Source organism: Cryptomeria japonica, chromosome 5, assembly GCF_030272615.1.
Source record: "Cryptomeria japonica chromosome 5, Sugi_1.0, whole genome shotgun sequence".
Taxonomy (NCBI): domain Eukaryota; kingdom Viridiplantae; phylum Streptophyta; class Pinopsida; order Cupressales; family Cupressaceae; genus Cryptomeria; species Cryptomeria japonica.
The window spans coordinates 124,322,306-124,343,188 of record NC_081409.1 but is presented as its reverse complement, the minus strand read 5'-3'; the positions used below and the strand labels follow the sequence as shown (position 1 = coordinate 124,343,188).

The following is a 20,883-nucleotide window of genomic DNA, read 5'->3' as shown; positions in this document are numbered from 1 at the left end:
AACATGGTAGAGGCAAGTAATGGTGCATAGTTATTATATTACATATTTTGATTAATTCAGTCCAAATACATTGTAATCAAATGACTAATGACATTGTGGGTTAAGTAAAGAGCTTAATGCTGAAAAAATATTGATTAGAGTAAAGAAAAAATTATCATTTTGATTTGTCCTATAAATTTGGTTGCTTCAGACTATCAATTTCAGTTTATGCTGTACTTGAATGATACTGTATGAGGAGTGCTATTACTGCATGAAATGGACGGAACTCTATTGGAGATCATATAGTCAACTTCAAACCTCAGAATCTTATACTCAAACGTTTGCAAATTTTGGTTTCTTTCACAAGATCTATCAAGGAGTGAAAATTTTCATTTAGTTCCGAGTGAAGATCTAATTTTATTTTTATTTCTATAGCCTCACTAAGAAAGGAAATATATGTTTGCACTTATAATGTCTCATTTTTGTTTGCACTTATAATGTCTCATTTTTGAGCATTTGGTGAATAGTTTGAATCTACCAAGATGGGAGATACTTTTATAAAGGAAATTCATGTCAGACAAAGAGTATGGACAACAGTTGTGGTAATTGTTGCAAAGGAATTAATTGAAGGAATTTCAAAAGACCATTGTTACTTCAGTGATGATGATAATATGGCATAAGAAATTGGAGTAGAGGGAAGCCCATCCTAAAACTCTTCTTGGGGTCCTTGCTCTATTCTCTTGTCACATGGAATCACGGGACTCTTGATCAATTGCAAATTGTATTCTGACCTATAGAAACTTCAGTTGACATCAAACCTTCCTAATTTGTCACGAATCATATATAACAAGTGTTACACATCTTACATTGTACTATTAAAATAAATTTGATATTTAATAGAATTCTTAAAGCATATTAATATTTGAAATCACCAGGTGATCGTTTAGGTATCTACATTATTTCCAAATATGTTAAATCCGCAAGCCATTTTCCATCCATTAATTTTATGGCTACAATCAATAACGATGAAATTGTGAAGTGCAAAAAATAAAACATTCACTAAAGTGATACTGGGTCAAAGAAAGATATCCAATCTTTTTAACATTTTGCTCCAGTATTCCTACAGATATACATTCAACTAGATATTCTCCATTTCAATATACAACGCAAATTGTATTTGCTGAAGCTACTTATCATAGGCATGCAAACAAACCTGATACGCCCACAACTCTTGTGAGTAGTCTCGAGAACCACCTTTAAACCCCTGGATCATGACGCTGCTTATTCCTGCAGTCTTTCGCTCAAAATATGCTCCCGAATCCTTTCACATCAAAATATAGGTGATTCAGCAAGCATGTAAGTATGCCTTCATGGGTTCATTTAAAACAAATGTATGACATATGGTGGGAAATAAATCATTTCAAATCAGCAAATTGAATATTACCAAGAAAAACTCATAATCCCTACCATACTCAAAGTAAACTATCCACAAGCATAATCAAAAATATAATTTCAAATAAATATTCAGTAAAATTGTCACCCATGTAAGAACATAATCACAAAGTCTTCTTCAAATTCCTAAATATAAGTTTAAAGCTTTACCGGCAATCCAACCATCACACTTAGCAAAGATATATCATTTTTGCCAGGTCTAAGAGAAATATGTAAATTGAGGCTGAAACCAGGATTTGATTTATTTCCATGTGCACTTCCTGCAACATATAAGTTCATAAGCCTGTCATTAGCATTTCAAACTTCCTGCATGCAACAAAATATGGCATGAAAAAGATTAATAGACTACTACAAACTCGAGCATCCATGTTATCAATGACTTGTCCTTGTCAAACATAATTTCCTATAGAGCATCAAATGTTAAAAATTGTACAAGCAACTTACAACTAGCCATCATCCATCATGAACACCCTAAAAGAATAATTCCTGAACTTCAAATATTGCTATTTATCTTTCCTACTGAGCATTTAGGGGAATTATTTCTCACAATGAAATGAATGAAAAAAACTATTTTAAATTAAGTTATAACAATAAAAAACAAAATCCATTTCATGTATGAATAAAATACCAGAAACTACAAACGTTATGCAATTCATTAACAAGTTAAACCTATGACTAATTAGAAGATTAACTCTCCCTGTTAATCTGGTAATTGATAAAATAATAGCGAAAGCAATTTGCGAAGATCCCCCTTCGAAAGATTGGTGGAAGTTGAACTTTGATGGGCTTTCTTTGGGAAACCTAGGTCAAGCTATGACAAGATATACTCTTTGTAAATCAATATGTGGTATAATCAAATAGGTTAGGCAAATGGACTAATAATGAAGTGGAATGGGAGGTTGTAATTGGTGGTGCATCTTTCAAAAGCGGGAAAATTTGGTTAACAAGGGCATCACACAAATTGTTACCTATGCTCTCAAGAAAGGGTCACATCGAAGTTGGAAACTTTGTATCTTTCTTGAAGTCCACTTTGTTATGTAGTAAGTTTGAAGTGATGCTCTTTAAGCATTGCTTTCAGATGTCTTGAAATGTTCTCTTTTTATCCATTCCAACATTTTTGGAAAGTTCTAAGATTTTTAGAGAATGTCAACTTTATCGAACAAGAATTTTGATGGTGATAGTGAGTTTAGAAATTCAGGTTGAGTCCAATGGTACTTTTTAGATGCATTTTCAACATTCTTTTAGCTCTCCAGACTTCTTGGATAAGTTTTCTATTTTTGGAAATATTCATTTTTCATTAAGTTCATCATCCTAATAGCTTAAGAGTTTTTTTGGCATAGTTAGAATAAATATTTGATCCATTTAATATTTTTTGTAACTTTGGCTAGATGTGTGAAAGATAATTAAATAGTTAAATGTTAGGTTGTCAAAAAGTAAAATAAAAAGACAACTTATATTTAATTATTTAAAAAGGGAGACATTAAGTGGCTTAAGAGTTCAAAAAGTAAAACAATATTAAGGAGCCTAAAGGATTATTATTTGAAAATTTATTTTTAAATGTACTTCTAGAAAGTTCCATGGGGTTATTAAAGGAGGTTGAGGAGATTGATTTCATTCATTCTTGGTTTTCATTTTGGTAGAACCCTCTTTGTGAGTCTAAGATATTGTTTAGCTATTTAGCCTAGGATGAAAACCCTAGAGAAATATTGATTTCATGGACCAAACCCCACCTAGCCAATCCTTGGTGAATTAATTTAGAGTTCACAAGTGTGCATATTGATGAAAGATTGAAGAAGGCTGTGTTGAAGAGTTATATCTTTTACCAAGGGTTTCTTGCCCGTTTATTCCAGCCACACCATAGTTTCTTGGTGCCTTTCTTAACAATAGTGCGGTTGGAATAAAAGGGCAAGAAACCCCTAGTAAAATATATAATTCTTCAGCACAATATTTTTCAATCCTTAATCAATATGCACACTTGTGAACTCTAGATGAATTCATCAAGGATTGGATAGGTGGGTTTTTGTCCACGGAACCAATATTCACCATAGGGTTTTCATCCTAGGTTGAATAGTTGAACAATAGCTCAAACTCACCAAAATGAACCACCAAGAATGAATGAAACGAGTCTCCTCAAAATCCTTTTATAACCCCTTATGGAACTTTCCAAAAGTTATATTTACAAATCACTTTTTAAATAATGAACCTTTTAGCTCTGTTAAGTGGTTTTATATTTTTTTACTTTTTGAACTATTAAGTCACTTAATGTGTCCCTTTTTAAATAATTAAATAGAAGTTATCTTTTAATTTTACTTTTGGACAACGTAACATTCAACTATCTAATTATTTTTTGCACATCCAACAAAAGTTACAAAAATAATTAAAATGAATCAAATAAGAATTCTGACCATATGAAAATACTCTTAAGCTCTTAATATGATGAGCTTAATGAAAATTGGAGCTTTTCAAAAATAGAAAAATAGAATTTGCCAAAATAGAAAAGTAGAATGCCAAAATTGCATCTAAAAAATACCATTGAACTCAACCCGAGTTCTTGAACTCGAGAATTCTTGTTCAATAAAGTTAGGATTCTCCAAAAATCTTGGAGCTTCCAAGAATTTGGAATGGATTCAAAACATCACAATCCTTCCTTCCCAAAATTGGTTGTCCTCAAGAAATGCCAACTCAATCATTGATTGATCTTGGATAAACCCAATGTGACTCCATGATCCTAAATTAGCCTAAGAAGTTTGTGAATCTTCTTGATTGATGTGCTATTTTGCATCACACATACAATTGGGACCTTCAAATATCTAGCTTAAGTTGTAGTAACTTTTGCAATTTTGTAACAAATCCCCTAGACATTAGCTTTCTTCTACCTTGTTTTCGCTATGCCGTTGATAAAAATTGAGAAACCCCTGATTTTTTTAATTTCTACTTATGGAGTCCTTGAATATTGGCCATAACCAGTTGGAAATGTGTTGCCTGTAATGTCCCCTTCTCGTTGATGTACTTCTAGTGGTCCATTGGCCTATTTCTGAGACTCGTAGGCTATGTGGAATGAAGAATTAGGGTTTCAAACATTGATGAGGCGAGAACTTACTATTTTTAGTAAGTCAGGGGTTGGCTGTTTTGATGATACTATCCTACTGAACTTTCCATGCTCTGTCACTGGGTGCGAAGATCATGCTTTTTGGAGCAGTAGTTCATGACTTACTATTTTTAGTAAGTGGCAGTATGGAGTGTTTCTATTTTTAGCAGTGGACAGGGTCTTGGTCTTGCACCAGTTCTTTGGTCTTCTCACTCCGCTTCATCTTGGTTTCTGTTAATGATCAGTATGGGAGTCAAGTAATTTAATTAAATATTATATCCTTGTCAAAGGTTTAATATTTAAATATTTGCAGTTACTGATTAATTGTGGAGATGACTTAGGGAAAATTAATGAAGTAATATTCATTTGATTATCTCCTAAGTCAGAGGACGAATTTGTGGTGGACATTTAGAGGATTAAGGCATCTTTGGTATAATGTTTATTTTGCAAAAATGACGCCACCATGGGAAGTTCGAACTTACCTAGTAAAGGTAAGTGGGCGCCAAGTTAGTGGGGAGACATAAGGTGAAATGAAATTGGATTTGGAGGAGTTTGGCGCGATTTGCATTTGCATTTGGGAGGGCATGGAGTTATAAATATGAGCCTTGGGCTCTCATTCTAGACATCTTGAAAATTTGCATTGTTATGCTGTCGGATTGGCGTCAGAACTTTGAGGCTTCGGAGTGCGGCTCCCTAGTGCTTTCCAGTTTCGTACTTGAAATATAGTACCTAGCTGTGTGCTGTAATCTACCATACATTCAATGCGTATCTTAGTCTTTTTGGTGTCTGGAGCGATTTTTGGTGTTTCTGGTTTACCTGTGGCTGAAGCACATTTTCGATCACACCTCTCTACCTGAGTGTCTAGTCATTCTGGGTACCGGCTCATTCATCCTTCTTGCTACTGGCGATTCATTCTGTAAGTTTGTGGCACATTTTATTGAGCATTGAATTTATTAGAGCAAATCGAAATTATCTAGTTATGTGTGGGTTTTAGATGGTGTCTTGGGATGCATGCCAAATAAATGAGGGTGTTTTGATAGCTCACCTTTGGTTTGTTTTCATCGCTGCTGGTCTAGTGTTGGTTTAGGACTGATTTTGGGTGAATCAGGTGAGTATTGAGAGAGATATGAATGATTTAGTGGGTTCATAGGCTGCTGGTTATGCATTTCCAGCCTGCAGTTTTGATGTTAGTAGAGTTTCATGTTTATTATCTTTGATGTTCAGCATTACTCTTCTACTCTCACTCTCTCTATTATTGTAAGGTTAAGTAGTAGTACTACTAACCCATTTTGGCTTGTAAACTCTCAACCCGCTGAAAAGTGGAAGAGGCTGGCTTGCCGCCTATATCAGTTAAATTGCAAAGTTACCCCGATTTTCCGGGACGAGGACGGCAGGGGACAGCGGGACGCGTTTCCAGGACGGCAAATTTTTTTGCCAAATTTGGGGACGGCGGGGGACGACAAATGGGGCAGCTATATAAAATATAGGAAAAATTTAAAATATATAGGAAAATTTCAAAATTCTAAATGTTCATATGAAAACATGGATAAAGCATGCATACATACATTATATTCATATGAAAACAATAAAAAATGGATATAGCATATGTATGATACTATGAAAAGTTGAAAACATTTTAGAATGTAAATTTTGAACATACAACATTGTTAATACTCGATAGACAATATGCAATTATGCATTCATAAATCATAATTTCAATTCATTCACATTGTCAATATGCATATCAATAGACTCGGAGGTTAAATTTTCCCTACTTCTATCGACGCAGTTTCCCCCCATATTTTTCAATAGGGGTTTGGGGGCACGCCCCCAAGGTGGGGTCAAGGGGCAACGCCCCTTGCGTGCTCCCTATCACGATACAGGGTGGGGTCGAGGGGCAGCGCCCCGCGAGGCCAAAAAAACTTATTCTTTAATAAAGGCGTTGGGTGTTATTTTTCTATTGACTCGCCGAGTTTGGCAATTTTCTAATCTCTGTGTCAAAATGCCCAAAGGCTACACTGCTGCCATATAGTTTCATTGTCAAAATTATGAATTAAATTAATAAATTTAAAATTTAATTAATGTTATCTTTTAATTTTTTTTATTTTTAATAACAATTTGAATTAATAAGGGGCCTATATTAGAAAATTTAAATAAAAAATTGAAAATACAACTTTTAAAATTTTTTAAATTTTTTTTAAGGGGCTTAGATATGGGGGACGTCTGGCCGTCCCCGGGACGGATTGGGGACTTCCCAGCCGTCGCCAGCCATCCCCGGGATGTATGGACGTCCCCCAGAGCTAGGGCAAGCGTCCCCCCGTTTCGGGGACGTCCCCTCAAAATACAGGGCAATTTGGGGACAGGGGGAAACATCCCCTAGCTGTCCCCAAGTCCCCGAAACGTCCCCGGGACAAGGACGGGGGTTTTCAGGTCGGGAACGCGTCCTCGGGTAACGTCCTCCCGCTGCATAAGCCGTCGAGTGATGATTGGTTGTAATGGTCCTCCCGCTGCATAAGCGATCGAGTTGAGTTTTTATAATTTAGTCCTTCGTTGAAATATTGCGGTTGAGTGATTTGTGTTTGCTGTATGCTTAGATATGGGGGACGTCTGGCCGTCCCCGGGACGGATTGGGGACTTCCCAGCCGTCGCCAGCCGTCCCCAGGATGTATGGACGTCCCCCAGAGCTAGGGCAAGCGTCCCCCCCGTTTCGGGGACGTCCCCTCAAAATACAGGGCAATTTGGGGACAGGGGGAAACATCCCCTAGCTGTCCCCAAGTCCCCGAAACGTCCCCGGGACAAGGACAGGGGTTTTCAGGTCGGGAACGCGTCCCCGGGTAACGTCCTCCCACTGCATAAGCCGTCGAGTGATGATTGGTTGTAATGGTCCTCCCGCTGCATAAGCGGTCGAGTTGAGTTTTTATAATTTAGTCCTTCGTTGAAATATTGCGGTTGAGTGATTTGTGTTTGCTGTATGTTTCTCTTGGCTGGTTCACTACCAAGTTTCTTGCTTTCTTGCTGGATAAGCGGAAGGGGCTTGCTTGCCGCCTAGTATTGTATTCACTTTATCATTTCGGAAAGTGGAAGGGTTGCATTTTTCAGCAAGATTTGAGTTTATGCTTTCTAACCTTAATGGGTTATCTGTTGGTTGATGATTCTTATTGATCTTAAAAACAAAAAAAAAAATCCGGGATATTACACTGCCCTATATTTGTTCCAAGGTTAAACCACTAACATAAAAAATGGCGATCAATTGGAAACTCTTCCACAATGTGCCTAAATATCCTTCTATGGCTGCAAGGAAAGTGTGAAATGGGCTATAAATGTGGAGGACAATAGAATCAATATTGAGAACCACCTTGTGATACTTATAGAGTTTAGCTCCCTCACCTACCAAATGACACCCATCTTTCCAATCTACCTATATGTATGCAAATGAACTCATCCCATGGCAAATTGCATGATGATAGCAGCATTGAATTGAAATTTGTGACCCATTATCCTCTATGGTACACCGCTACTCTCCAATATACTTGGCTGGTGATCTCTTGAATAAATACTCAACAATGGATTAGCTCCACCTTGCTTATGTTGTGCTATTCTAGTATTCACGTGAACTTCGTCTAGAGAGCATTTGGTGGTTGTTGAAGCATCAACACTAGAAATAATGTTTGCACAACCAATCTCTAAATCATGATAGTGCTTATTTCCTTGTGTCAATCCTACAAAGTTTACTATCATGTCATGATGATCCAAGCATTATGATCCAAAGTAGGAAACAAACCATGCTGAGAAAATTGTTCTTCTAATCCCACGAGTTTATACTTTATACTCTTGATGTTATTCCCAATTGCTGTCAGCATGCATCACAAAAAGTGGATTATCAAATATTAACTTTGCATCCATGTCAAAAAATGGATATTGGAAGTTATTTCCATTATTTGATTTTAGCCAATCCTCCTGCTGTCCTATATCTAAAGAGCTATCTTCAAATACATCAACATCTTCAAAAGTTAAGCTATAACCATAATTATGGCCAAATTGTTTACCAATAGTTGCTGATTTGAAATTTTCAACAGGTTCAAAATCAACATGTTCCTCTACTGAAACATTTGGAAGGGCCATCTAACAATCTTCTTGTTTAGGAACATTCTTCTCATTGGACAAGTACATGCATTCATCTGCCTTTGACTTATTATTTACAAGGCAACTCAACTATTCATTTTCCTCATGTTCCATCTTCTCTTTTTTGGCCTCTGACTTCCAATTATTTCTCTAATAACTTCACTTCTTTATCCTCACATCCGTGGTTAGGCTCCCAAGTTCCTTTACATAAAAAAACAGAGATTTCTTCTTCTGAGTTCAATCTTGCTGTCATCATTCTTCCTTACAATAGAAAACCTCTTCTTTTGTTGGCTATAAGGAGATTCCTTGGAATAAAGTTTGGTCTTTGGCACTGAAGGCTTTAGCTCGAGGCTTTCCTAAGAACATTTTCTTTTCTCCTCTTTTTTCCTTGACCTTATGTAGTTTAGAAGACCCCTTTTGTTAGGATGCTCTATTACAAGTACCTTCAATATTTCATCTAAGGAACCTTGATTGTTGAATTTATCTTGAAATTCCTAATATTTGTAATCCGATTTATCCTTATATCTCATCAGTCCTGTTAGGTCCTTTTGATATATTTCAAATACTTGCAATATTTTAGTCATGGATACTTGAAATGACTTCATGTTGCAATAGCCATTGAACACTGTCATGCACTTTGTTGAAATCAACCTACAATTGCTGAAACTTTATCAAAGAATAAAAGTACACTGTAGGAAGTATTGGATGACTGCAACTTATATAGGCAGCTGGTGTAATGATTTCAGACCTGTTGAGTTACTGTCAGCACCAAGAATAACAAACACCAACCTGTTTAACCTCCTTGCAGACTGTCACCTTCTTTGGGGAAGACTATTGGTGACTAATCTTCTATTTTACTTATACCAGCACTATTTAAACTATCATCAATAACCTGCAACCTTGTAATAGAAAACTGTATGTCCAAACCGAGATGTAGGAATGGATTTTCTTGTTCTGAGTGGCTGACTGGAGGTATACCAGGCTTGACCTATAACAGTGACTGCAATCTTCAATGTGCCCAGAACTGCCCCAACATGGTTTTGTCTTGGAACCTAGAAATATAAGCTGAAGTCTAAGTTGCCGGTTTGGGTTCGGGTTCAAGTTCGGGTGCCCGGTACGGCAAAATTTCGAAATAGGATTTGGGTTCGTTAGTGTATATATATACACCAGCCTATAAGCATGAATTAAGATTAGAATGCAACAAAATATCATATAAACAACAAAAACACCATAAACTTGTAATCATAGCATCATGATCATAGTTCATACCATCATAGCATCATATACTTCAAGTTCAACATCAAAATATTAAAATGATAATATCAAGTTCAAGTATCATTGTTTCAAAATTCAACATGCAACAATTGGAACTTTAAACTAAGTTTAAATCATCTAATGGATTCTTTTTCTTGTTGCAATAGCAGTGAAGAATAAATGCAATAGCAGTCAAGAATAGCACTAAGAAGATGAAAGACTAATTGCAAGTCAAACATAAATGCAATAGCCATCAAGAATAAAGAAAAAGTCTTTCATAGAAATGACTAATGCCATTGAAGATGATGATGAAGAAGAAGAATGAGCAGTCAAGAAAGTGAGCTCAGGAAATTGAATACTTTTGCTTCTCTTCATAAGCCGAGGATTGGAAATCAGAATGAGCTAATGTATGGGTATTTTTCTGTTGTGATTGAGCATTGCTCTAGTACATTGTATAAGGTTAACAAGTAAGAGGTCAGAACTCAATTGTTTGCTGCTCTGTTTTATCTTGCTTCAGACATAAAAAATTTGAATAAATCTATCAATTGTTTGTTGTTGTTCTTAATAATTTTAAGTCTTAAACCTGCATGATAACTTGCAAAACAATCACACAAATATGCAAGTTTGAACTCATTGCTATAAATTTTATAAAATTTTACAAAAAAAATGTATTTGGGCACCTAGGTGTCCAGGTTCGCCCTAGGTTCGCCCCAGATGCACCAGATTGCTTGGGTAAGAACCTTGGCCGAACCCAAAGGCAAACCGGACCAGAACTTGAACCCAAAACAAACTGGACCAGTATCGGGCCTTGAATCGGGAGAACCTTGCAACTTAGGCTGAACTCAATGACAATCCAGCAACTTATACTCAAAATAATAATTGAAATGATAAACTCTTTGCTGCCGTACAATTCCCATTTCACTGCTAAAACCCTTGTAAATGGTACGAAAAATACTATAGTAGGTACAAAATCATTTTAGCAAGTATGAAAATTATTGTAGCAAGTATGCAAATCACCGTAGCAAGTACATAATCATTGTAGCAAGTACTATAGCTTGTATCTTTTCTTCCAAATACCTTCTATAATTATATTTGCCACTATCTCCAAGGAATTCTTCAAACTTCCATTTCAAATTGAAAATAATATTGCAACACAAATCTTCATATAAACTAAATATGTTTGGCATACTTATAAACCTAGGTTACCGGGTTCGGCCCCTAGACCCCTAGTACTAGTCCGGTCCGGTCTTGGCTCGGGGTCCTGGTCCGGTTCCCTTGTGGTCCGGACAGGGTTTGTGACTCATAGGCCTGGTTCGGACCAGGTCGAACCCAAGAGGACCCAGGTCGAACCCGAGGGTTTGATGGCCCAAAAATGGTGTTTTTTTGCAAATTTTTTTTTTTTTTTTGAAATCCACCACATAAAAAAATTAAAATATAACCCTAAAAGTGAGTTTTAAAACATTAACTTGGCTCATTTCACACAAGCAACATGACTACAAGCAAGGGGAAACAAAGATGTGGGATATAGAGCCATAGCATACTGACTTGGATGCTTTCACTTCTCAGCTTGTTGCATTTGATGACTTGGATAGTGAGCAAACTTATAGTGCATGTGCAAGTGTAAGTGGCATTGGCATTGGTTCATCTAATGTCAATGTCAATGATGAGGAGGAGAATGAGGATGATGAATTAGAGAATCCATTTGATGATTAAACTCTACATTGTTGAAAGTTGAAACAATGATACTTGAATATTTTGTCATTTTGATATTAAACTTGATGTAAATGATGCTGTTATGGTATGATCATGATGCTATGATTACAAGTTTATGTTGGTTTTGTTGTTTATATGATGCTATGTGACATGCTAATCTTAATTCATGCTTATATATATATATATATATATATTTTTTTTTACATGTTTTTGTACTAACGAAACCAAACGAACCCAACCCAAATCCCTTTTCAAAATTTTGTCGTACCGGCGTATCGGTTCTTCGAACCCAAACTGATGCCCGAACTCGAACCGGTAACTTAGTTATAAACTTTAGATGAATTCACCGAGGATTGGCTGGGCGGGTTTTCATCCATGAAATCAATATTCACCTTAGGGATTTCATCCTAGGCTGAATAGTTGAATGATAGCCCAGATTCAAAAAAAGGGTTGCAGCAAAATGGACAACTAAGAATGAATTCAAATGAGTCTCCTCAACCTTCTTTTATAACCCCTTTTGGATATTGTTGGAAATTATATTTAAAAATCACTTTTTAAATAATAATCCTTTTTACTCTATATAAGTGTCCTCATACTCCAATTAAATAATTAACATAAGTTGTCTTTTAATTTTTATTTTTTTTGTATTAATTATAGAGCAAAAAATTAGATACAGTAACTAGATAGGGGTCTGATTCTGAGACTGCCATTCACAGTAATAGACTACTTGAACATTTAAATGGGACTGACTTAATAGACTATCACCTCGACAACAAAATGGGGTCGATATACTGCTTCTTTCTATACAAAATGATATACAAAATGGTATACAAAGTGTTCTATACACTAGGACATGCTATATATCTGACTCATATACATTCAGAACATTACAATAGCTAGAGATGAAGAAGACATCAATTGTTGATCCAGGAGGTCCATCCTAGGGGATCATCCATCCAGATAACAGTCCTGTTCTAAGGGATCGCTCCAACTTCCGCTAACTGGGCCTGATACTGGCGCTCCAATCTCTTCCCTTTGTTGATCTCATGCATGAAGGGTTCCAGAGAGTTGACAAAGGGAGATCTCTCTATGTTGAACTTGGACCAAGTATAGCCATGTGACAGCTCCAACTGGTATACTCTTGTAGTTCCATCTTCAATGAATCTCTCAAACTTTTTGACTGCAAGCCTCATAACAGTAGAAACCTGCACATCAACATTGTGAAATATGAGTCTCTTTAGAGACTCAATAAGCAACCTGTCCTTACTCTAATATCTAGCTTCATTCCTAAATTTCCATATAATCTAAAGAATCTCACAAGATAACAAAGAACAAACGTGATTACTGTCTTTTTTAATACCCTTAATGTACCGATAGAGAACATCATGATGAGTGAAACCATTATTGAAATTAATACCAAACATGTTCCAAATCTCCTTACCAAAGATGCAGTTAAAGAAGATAGGCATAACAGTTTCTACAGTTCTACAAATATTATAGACATCAATGTCATTTTGATTATTCTTAATAGGAAGCTTATGCAAGATAAAAAGCCACTTGAAACCTTTCTTTTTGGGCAACATGTTACTAAGCCAAAGATGGGTGAATAATTTCTGCCATTCATCCCTACTATAATTCAACTGCCAAGTAGAATTCACATGAATAATTAGATCCAAGTAAGAAGATAAAGCATCATAATCCATCTGAGCCTTGAAGTTTTTCAGTAGAGATCCATCCACCCATGTGTATGAAGTGAATTTTTCATCATCATCTCACATGGTCTGGGTAGATCAAGACTGAGGCAGGCATCTCTTAGCATAGAATAGGTCCTCTAGTTAGAAGGCGACAACTGAAATCTCTGACTAAGTTTACACCAAGAAACCAAAGTTCTGTTAGTAATGATATCATTAAAAACAAAAATTCCCTTTTGAGCCCAGCTCTTAGTAGAGCACCCCCGAATGAGGGCAAGCGGTTTATCCTTATGGAGTAAATTCCACTAGATAGACCTCTCACCACAAATAGAGTTGTTATTATTGATGAATCTGTTATTAGAAACAAGGTGTCTGATGAACTCGCAAGCCTCCCAAATAACCCTAAACACATTAGATCCATCTAGGGACACAAAGAAGCTATCGACAATTAAATCACCAAAGGGGAGCATTTTTTCAGGATTTGGCTTGCTTTGATACAACAAGCCTAATATTATTTCTTATAAGAACCTTCCATGGTTCCTCTCCTTCGAGAGCATGGAATATCCATTTAGCTGCTAGGGCTATGCCACGTGTCTTGAGATCCTTCAGCCCTAACCCACCCATGTTTTTACCAAGGCAACACCATTTCCATTTAATCGAATGCCATTTCCTATTACCTCTTCCATCCAATCGAAGAAAATTCCCTGTTTTGCTCCAGCCTTCAGTGGTGGATTTGTCGCTTGGTCAACATCCTACTCCTGGCGTTGGCAATCCCACCAAGGGGATTCCTCTTGCTCCCCCTTGTGTTGGTATTCTATAGGCTGTAGGAGGAAATAATCTTTTGACAGACCTGAATCCTGCCTACTAATGAAAGATACTAGTTGTTCAGCTTACAATACAACTTGCCTTTAATCCACAACCACATATCTCTTAGATAAGGGTTAACAACAAATGGAATACCCAAATATCTAACTTGGTTAGAAGGGCCACCCCATTGAAAACCATATTTACAAAGCCAAGGGGGGGGATCCTTCCAGCCCAAAAGAATGGATTTGGATGAGGAGATTTTTGCCCCAAAAGCATCATAGAAGATGTTAAGCTTAACCATTAGAGAGTCTAAGTTGTCCTCATCAAGGTTCAGAAAAAATGCATTATCATCAGCAAATTGAATATTGATAAGATCCATTTTATTGGGTAGAGTGACACCCCTCATGCTTGGGGAGTGGGAGGAGTCTCTAAGTAGGTAAAAGATAGCATCTGCCACAATTACAAACAAGGAAGGTGCAAGAGGTCACCCTTGTCTGATTGACCTACTCAGAATGATGGATTGAGTCCGAGATCCATTAACCTCTACTTGAGCAGAGGCATCTTTAAGAAGCACACTGACCATATGACAAAACTCATTTCGGAACTTGAATGCTTCTAGAATCATGATAAGAAAGCTCCACTCAACTTGATCATAGGCTTTTTCAAAGTCAATGAGAAACATAGCCACATTTTGATTAGTAATTTTTGCCCAATTCATGGCCTCCCAACTTGTGATGAGGTTTTCTAGGTGGTATTGTCCTTTGATGAATCCTATTTGAGTATTACTAACAAATCCTAGCAGGATGTCCACCAGTCTTAATGCTATGATCTTAGCCAGAATCTTATAGGACACATTAAGCACGAGGGCTTCACTTAGTGAACCTGGGTTATATCACATGCATTCATGGCATACTAAATAATCTCCCTTTTTTTCCACCCCCTCCCAATAGACAACCTAAATTAAAAGCCCCCATATATTTGCCAAATATTGCATATTATCATTGCTTGAATTAAAAACCCCTTATTTTCAACGATAGGGAATATATTGTACCCTTGCTATTGGGATATTAAACCCCCCAATATGAATGCATGTGATATGATATTTCTCAGCCAGTGACGCGCTCGTGAAATTAAGGAGAGTAGTGGGTCTCCAATCCTTGATAAGCGATTTGTCACCTTCCTTAGGAAACAATTTTATTACCCCTTTATTGATTTTAGCACCTAGAGTACCTTTAACAAATCTTCTTGATATACTTGCAACAAATCAACACTAATCCATTCTTTATTTTCTTTGTAGAATTCAATGGGTAGTCCATCTGGACCATAAGCCTTGTTATTGTTGAGGGTATTGATAGCCTTATGAATTTCTTCAATTGAAATAGGTTTTTTGAGTATCTCAACATCCCTTGCGAATATTTTCTTAGGAATGAGAGCTTTGCATTTATTCTTGGCAGAGAGACTAGAGGGGGGGAAGTCTTCCGAGGAGAATAACTTCTGATAGTACTACAGGAATGCAGACTTGATATCCTCATTGTCAACCAACTCCTTACCTTCCTCCCAAACCCTGTCAATTCTTTCCTTGAATTCTTTCTATCTTAACATATTGAAAAATAATTTAGACCCCTCATCTCCATGTTGTAGCCAATTAAGTCTAGATCTAACCTTAGCCGCCTGAATTTTCTTATGCTGAATACACCTCAAACTATTCCTGGTATGAGCTAAGGAGAAAGACAACTCCACATTCTTAGGGTTATTTTGGATCTGGGCCTCTTGATATAGCAGGTTGTCCACAAGTTCCCTCTCGATTCTCCTACCATCCTTAGATAACTTCTTTCCAATAGCTTGACACAAAAATTTCCAGCTATCAACATTCTGATTCCATTTATCTATGTCTGAGGGAGTATGAGAGTCCCATTTATTAATTTGTCTTATCATAAAGATAGCATTCTTAACATCATGATTATTCAACAAATTGGTATTGAGCATAAAGTTCTCGACCCTCTTTGGTTGAGGAGCAGAGCTGAGATTCATAGAGATTCAGGAAGAGATTGGATGATGATCCGAGAGTGTGTAAGGGATCACCTTGACCGTGGTACCATTCCCATCTTGTTTGAAGGAGAAGGCATCTTTATTAGCATAAAATCTACCTAGTCTAGAGCAAAACCTCCTCTTTCCTTGTTGGAAGTTACACCAGGTATACCAAATATCTTTGTAGTCCTTCTTCATGCCTTCCAAGGGGTCAAACAATCTGTTTAGCCTTCATTATATCCCAATGGAGTTTCTCCCCACTTTTCCATTCCAGGTTAAGTCCTCCAAGTTTGTCTTCTGGACTCTTGATCATGTTGAAGTCTTCCCCTATAATCCAAGGAATTTCAGGGAGGTTCTGTTGATGTGTCTTTTGTACACGACCAAACACAGAATAAAATACCTAAAGGTACCTTATCCTCTCTTGAGCAAAGTTTCCCGACTGCTGAAGATTTCGCCGAAGTATCAATGGAGGCAACTCCAAGGTTCTTGTATGTAGGTTTTCTACGTGTGGATAAGCTTCTCGTGGTATGATGTGATTTTGCTGGAATCACAAGGGGACTTACGTTTGACTGCCTGAACGTCTGATTTGCTTTAGATATTGCTGGAACGTGAGATTTTACTGGCCGTTGATTTTGAAAAAAAGGGAAAAAGGAGAAAGGTTGAAACGGGATCTATTTCTAATACTAAGAATGTAAGAGCAATGAATGACCTTTGATGAAATTCTAACTAAGTCTTGCTTTGACATCCCAAGACCATCTCCACAAGGTTAGTGTGATCTTCTGAGGAAATCTTTATGATGTTTAGATCACCGCTACAAGCATGGACACCATCAGACTGATGCATATCAATGAAGAAGAGACAATTGAAGTTAAGCTTAAGCTGGATGATTCCAGTTGACTACACAAGGCAAGTCTGCAATCAACAAACTACTAGTAGTATGGATATACATATTTCACCATCGATCATACACATTTCTTCCACTCATCTAATAACATGAAATCAAATTTGAGAAGTATAGAGACCATGCAAATTGTTGAATCGACCCATAGAATTCACCATTTCTTCAATGAAGTTTACAAGTCCTTTACAACAACATCTTGGCAACAATCTTTGCCTTCTCTTTCTACTCTACTCTAACTATTTCCTATTCTCTGACTATTCACTATTATCTATTCTCTATCAACCAACTATTAACCTTTACAAATGAGGAGCCAGAGCTTATATAGAGAAACCCTTTACAAATAGACAGCTCTGATTGATTTAGAATCAATGGCTAGGATTACAAGATAGAAACCCTAATTAGGGTTTGTTACAACAAACTTCCTTAGCCAATTAGAAAATTACATTCCAAGGGCGAGGACCAATAAGAAGCAGGGGTAGGTACATCAAAGTTTGTGCCACCTCCGATAAATTAGGTACACTGAATCTGGTCATGCTGAGGTGGACCAATCCGACTGGAGGAGTGATGACTGGGATGCCACCTTGTCTGACACTTGTAACTTGGTTGATGTTTAATTTGATGAGGTTGAGAAGCTAACTTTGATTAACTCCTTTGAGACTATCTGCTTCTTCAACGGACCCTTGCACTGACCTTATTTGATTCTCCTCTGTCTTTGATGTGATGGATGGGTGGTGTACCTTTCCTTGAAATGCTGGCAATGCCTTTCATTGTCATCTTGTGGTTCCTTAGTGTGGCAAAGTGAAGATTCTGGAGGTAGCTGGCAATTCCTTGAACACCTTGAGTCTTCCCTTTTGCCTATGGAATGTCCTTGACGATGATGGACTGGAATTGGTCATCCTTGATGATGCTAGATTGGAAGAGGTCATCCTTGATGATGCTAGATTGGAAGAGGTCGTCCTTGATGATGCTGGTCTGGAAGAGGTCGTCCTTGATGATGCTGGACTGGAAGAGGTCGTCCTTGATGATGCTAGACTAGAAGAGGTCGTCCTTGCCCTAGTTTTCTCCATCTGCAAAATAAACCAAAAGGTGATAAGTACATATGACATGTTCATTTCAACAAAGCATTTTCCACCCTAAATCATCAACAAGAAGACTTCAAAATAAAGTTCGCTCAAAATCCTTCCTAGGGACAGGCCCTATAAGAATTTCGCCCTGGACCCTTTGGAAGGGTCAGGAGCGAAATTTGCTATTTTGCCCAATTTAGACCTCTTTTCAACATTATCTCACAATTAGCTCTTCGCCTGGCCCAAACAAGGTGAAAAATAGGAGTTTCAAAAGATTTCGCCCTAGACCCTCTGAAAGGGTCAGGAGCGAATTTTGCATTCCAGGATAATTCTATCACTTGTTTACTCCCCAAAATTCCTCCCAAGGCAAACATATGATAGATTTCCTTCCTCCAAAGCCTAGGGATCCATGCTTTGACCTTTATCATGAGCAAGTTAGGTGAAATTGAGGATTTCACCCTAGACCCTTTGGAAGGGTCAGGAGCAAATTTCTTGATCATGGCCAAAACACTCACTTCTTTCACTCACAACCCCTTCTAAGACATGCTTGTGGCAATCTTTAAGCCCAATCTACCTTGATCACTGTCTTAGTCTAGCACAAATTTGGAGATAAAGGACATTTGGTGAATTTCGCCCTGGACCCTTTGGAAGGGTTAGGAGCGAAATTCATGATTTGCTTGTTTTCCTTAACCAAGGTCTATCTTTTTCACTTTCTACACTTGGACTCTTATCCTTGGATCCTTCTCCCATGTTTGCAACATTTTGTTTGATTTCAAAATGACCAGAAAAGAGAATTTCACTAAAAATTATGGCCAGGGATAGGACCTATAATGGATTTCGCCCTAGACCCTTTGGAAGGGTCAGGAGTGAATTTCTTCCTCTAGCCCAAAATCATCATTTTTGGAGACAACAATCCATTCAAGGGCAATCTCAAGGGCTTCTATCACCTTGGTCTAGGCCTGGCTTGGCACAAATATGAAAAGAATAGGTGGTTTTTAGGAATTTCGCTTTGGACCCTTTGGAAGGGTCAAGAGCGAAATTCATGATTTGAGCTTATTCTCTCATTCTCTCAACTCCAATCCACCTCCAAGACCAAGGATACATTGCCTCAATCCTATGTAGGCCATAAAAACCAAAAACTTAACTTGATTTGCAAGGAAAATAGGTGATCCTAGGATTTTCGCTCTAGACCCTTTGGAAGGGTTAGGAGCGAAATTTTTGATTTGGCTCAATTCCTTCATGTTCACGGATCACTAGCAACTCAAAGTTTTGCTCAAGGACTTCTCCAATCTTACCCCATCCTGATCCACACTTGACTTAGCATAAAATTGAGAAAAAAGGGTGGTTTTGGGGAATTTCGCTTTGGACCCTCTAGAAGGGCCAGGAGCGAAATTCAAGATTAGGACACAATTCCATCTCCTTCTTCCCTTGATATGACATGACTCTCACCTTTGGAATCCTTCCTCATGAAGACAACACTTGTTTGACCCCCAAGAAGGCCTGGAAGGAGAAATTTACTCAAGACCATGGCCAAGGATAGGACCCATTTGGATTTCGCTCTGGACCCTCTGGAAGGGTCAGGAGCGAAATTAATGTCCTAGCTCAAAATCATCATTGTTGATGGCAAAAAATCAACTCCAAGGCATGCCTAGGGGTCCTTCTAAGCTCTATTCATCTTTATCCATGCTTAGCTTGACACAAAATGAAAGGAAAAGGTGGATTTTAGGAATTTCGCTCTGGACCCTTTGGAAGGGTCAGGAGCGAAATTCTTGTTTTTAGCATATTCCTTCATTCTTTCAAATCCAATTCACCTCCAAGACCAAGGAACAAGGTTTTAAGCCCAAACAAGGTAAAAAATAAGGTTAATAAAGAATTTCGCTCTGGACCCTTTGGAAGGGTCAGGAGCGAAATTCATCCTTTAGGCAAAAACTCTTCATTTTTTCATGCGTCCAACCACCTTTCAAGGCAAGAACACCAAAAGTTAACCAAATCAAGGAAGAAAATGAGGTTTACAAGGATTTTCGCTCTGGACCCTTTGGAAGGGTCAGGAGCGAAAAATCAAGTTCTAGGCCAAAATCCTTCACATTTTCACATTCCATCACTTCAAAACTAGAATGTTGGTCTAAACAAGGGAGAAAATGAGGTTTATAAGGATTTTCGCTCTGGACCCTTTGGAAGGGTCAGGAGCGAAAATCATCCTTGGGCTCAAATCCTGACTTCATTTTCACATTTCTTCACTCCAAATAAGTGTTTTGCCTTCACAAGTGCCTGGGAATGAGCTAGTTCATGACTTTGGGCAATGTAGAATGCCTTATAGAGAATTTCGCTTTGGACCCTTTGGAAGGGTCAGGAGCGAAATTCAACATTTTGGTCTCTCTGTCAGGATTCATGTATGGAATATAACATTTAAGTATAAGTCTTATACTTTAAGTTATATTCCATATATACTGTCAGGATGTTTGAGAGTGGTTTCGAACCTCCAGGAGTTATAATGCAAAATCTAGTTTTTGGAGGATTCTTCAGTTTTCCAGACTTAGTCAAATTTCAGGATCAGGAAGACATTCCAGACTTGGCCAAATTTCAGGGCATTTGAAGATCGAGATGACATTCCAAACTTCATCACTCACCAACTTGACCTAGCTCAGACCTTCAAGGATGATACTCACTCACATACTCATTCATCGAGCAAGACACAATTAGCAACAAGAGAAAAACTAGGCCCCAAGGAAGACTCTCAAAGAAACCCTAATTCTGGGGCCCCGTGGACTCACCCTGGCTCAAGCA

General features: G+C 37.6%; 1 protein-coding gene across 1 annotated transcript in view; it reads right to left on the bottom strand.

Moving 5' to 3' along the window:
- The window catches only part of LOC131068387 (beta-galactosidase 1), a 212,798-nt gene that overhangs the window by 6,852 nt on the left and 185,063 nt on the right, over window positions 1–20,883 (bottom strand). Inside the window, exons 14-15 of the mRNA XM_058003566.2 lie at window positions 1,582–1,691; window positions 1,193–1,300 (exon numbers count right to left, since the gene is read on the bottom strand). Of these exons, the coding sequence (XP_057859549.2) occupies window positions 1,193–1,300; window positions 1,582–1,691 (218 nt within the window). The remainder of the gene's footprint in view (window positions 1–1,192; window positions 1,301–1,581; window positions 1,692–20,883) is intronic.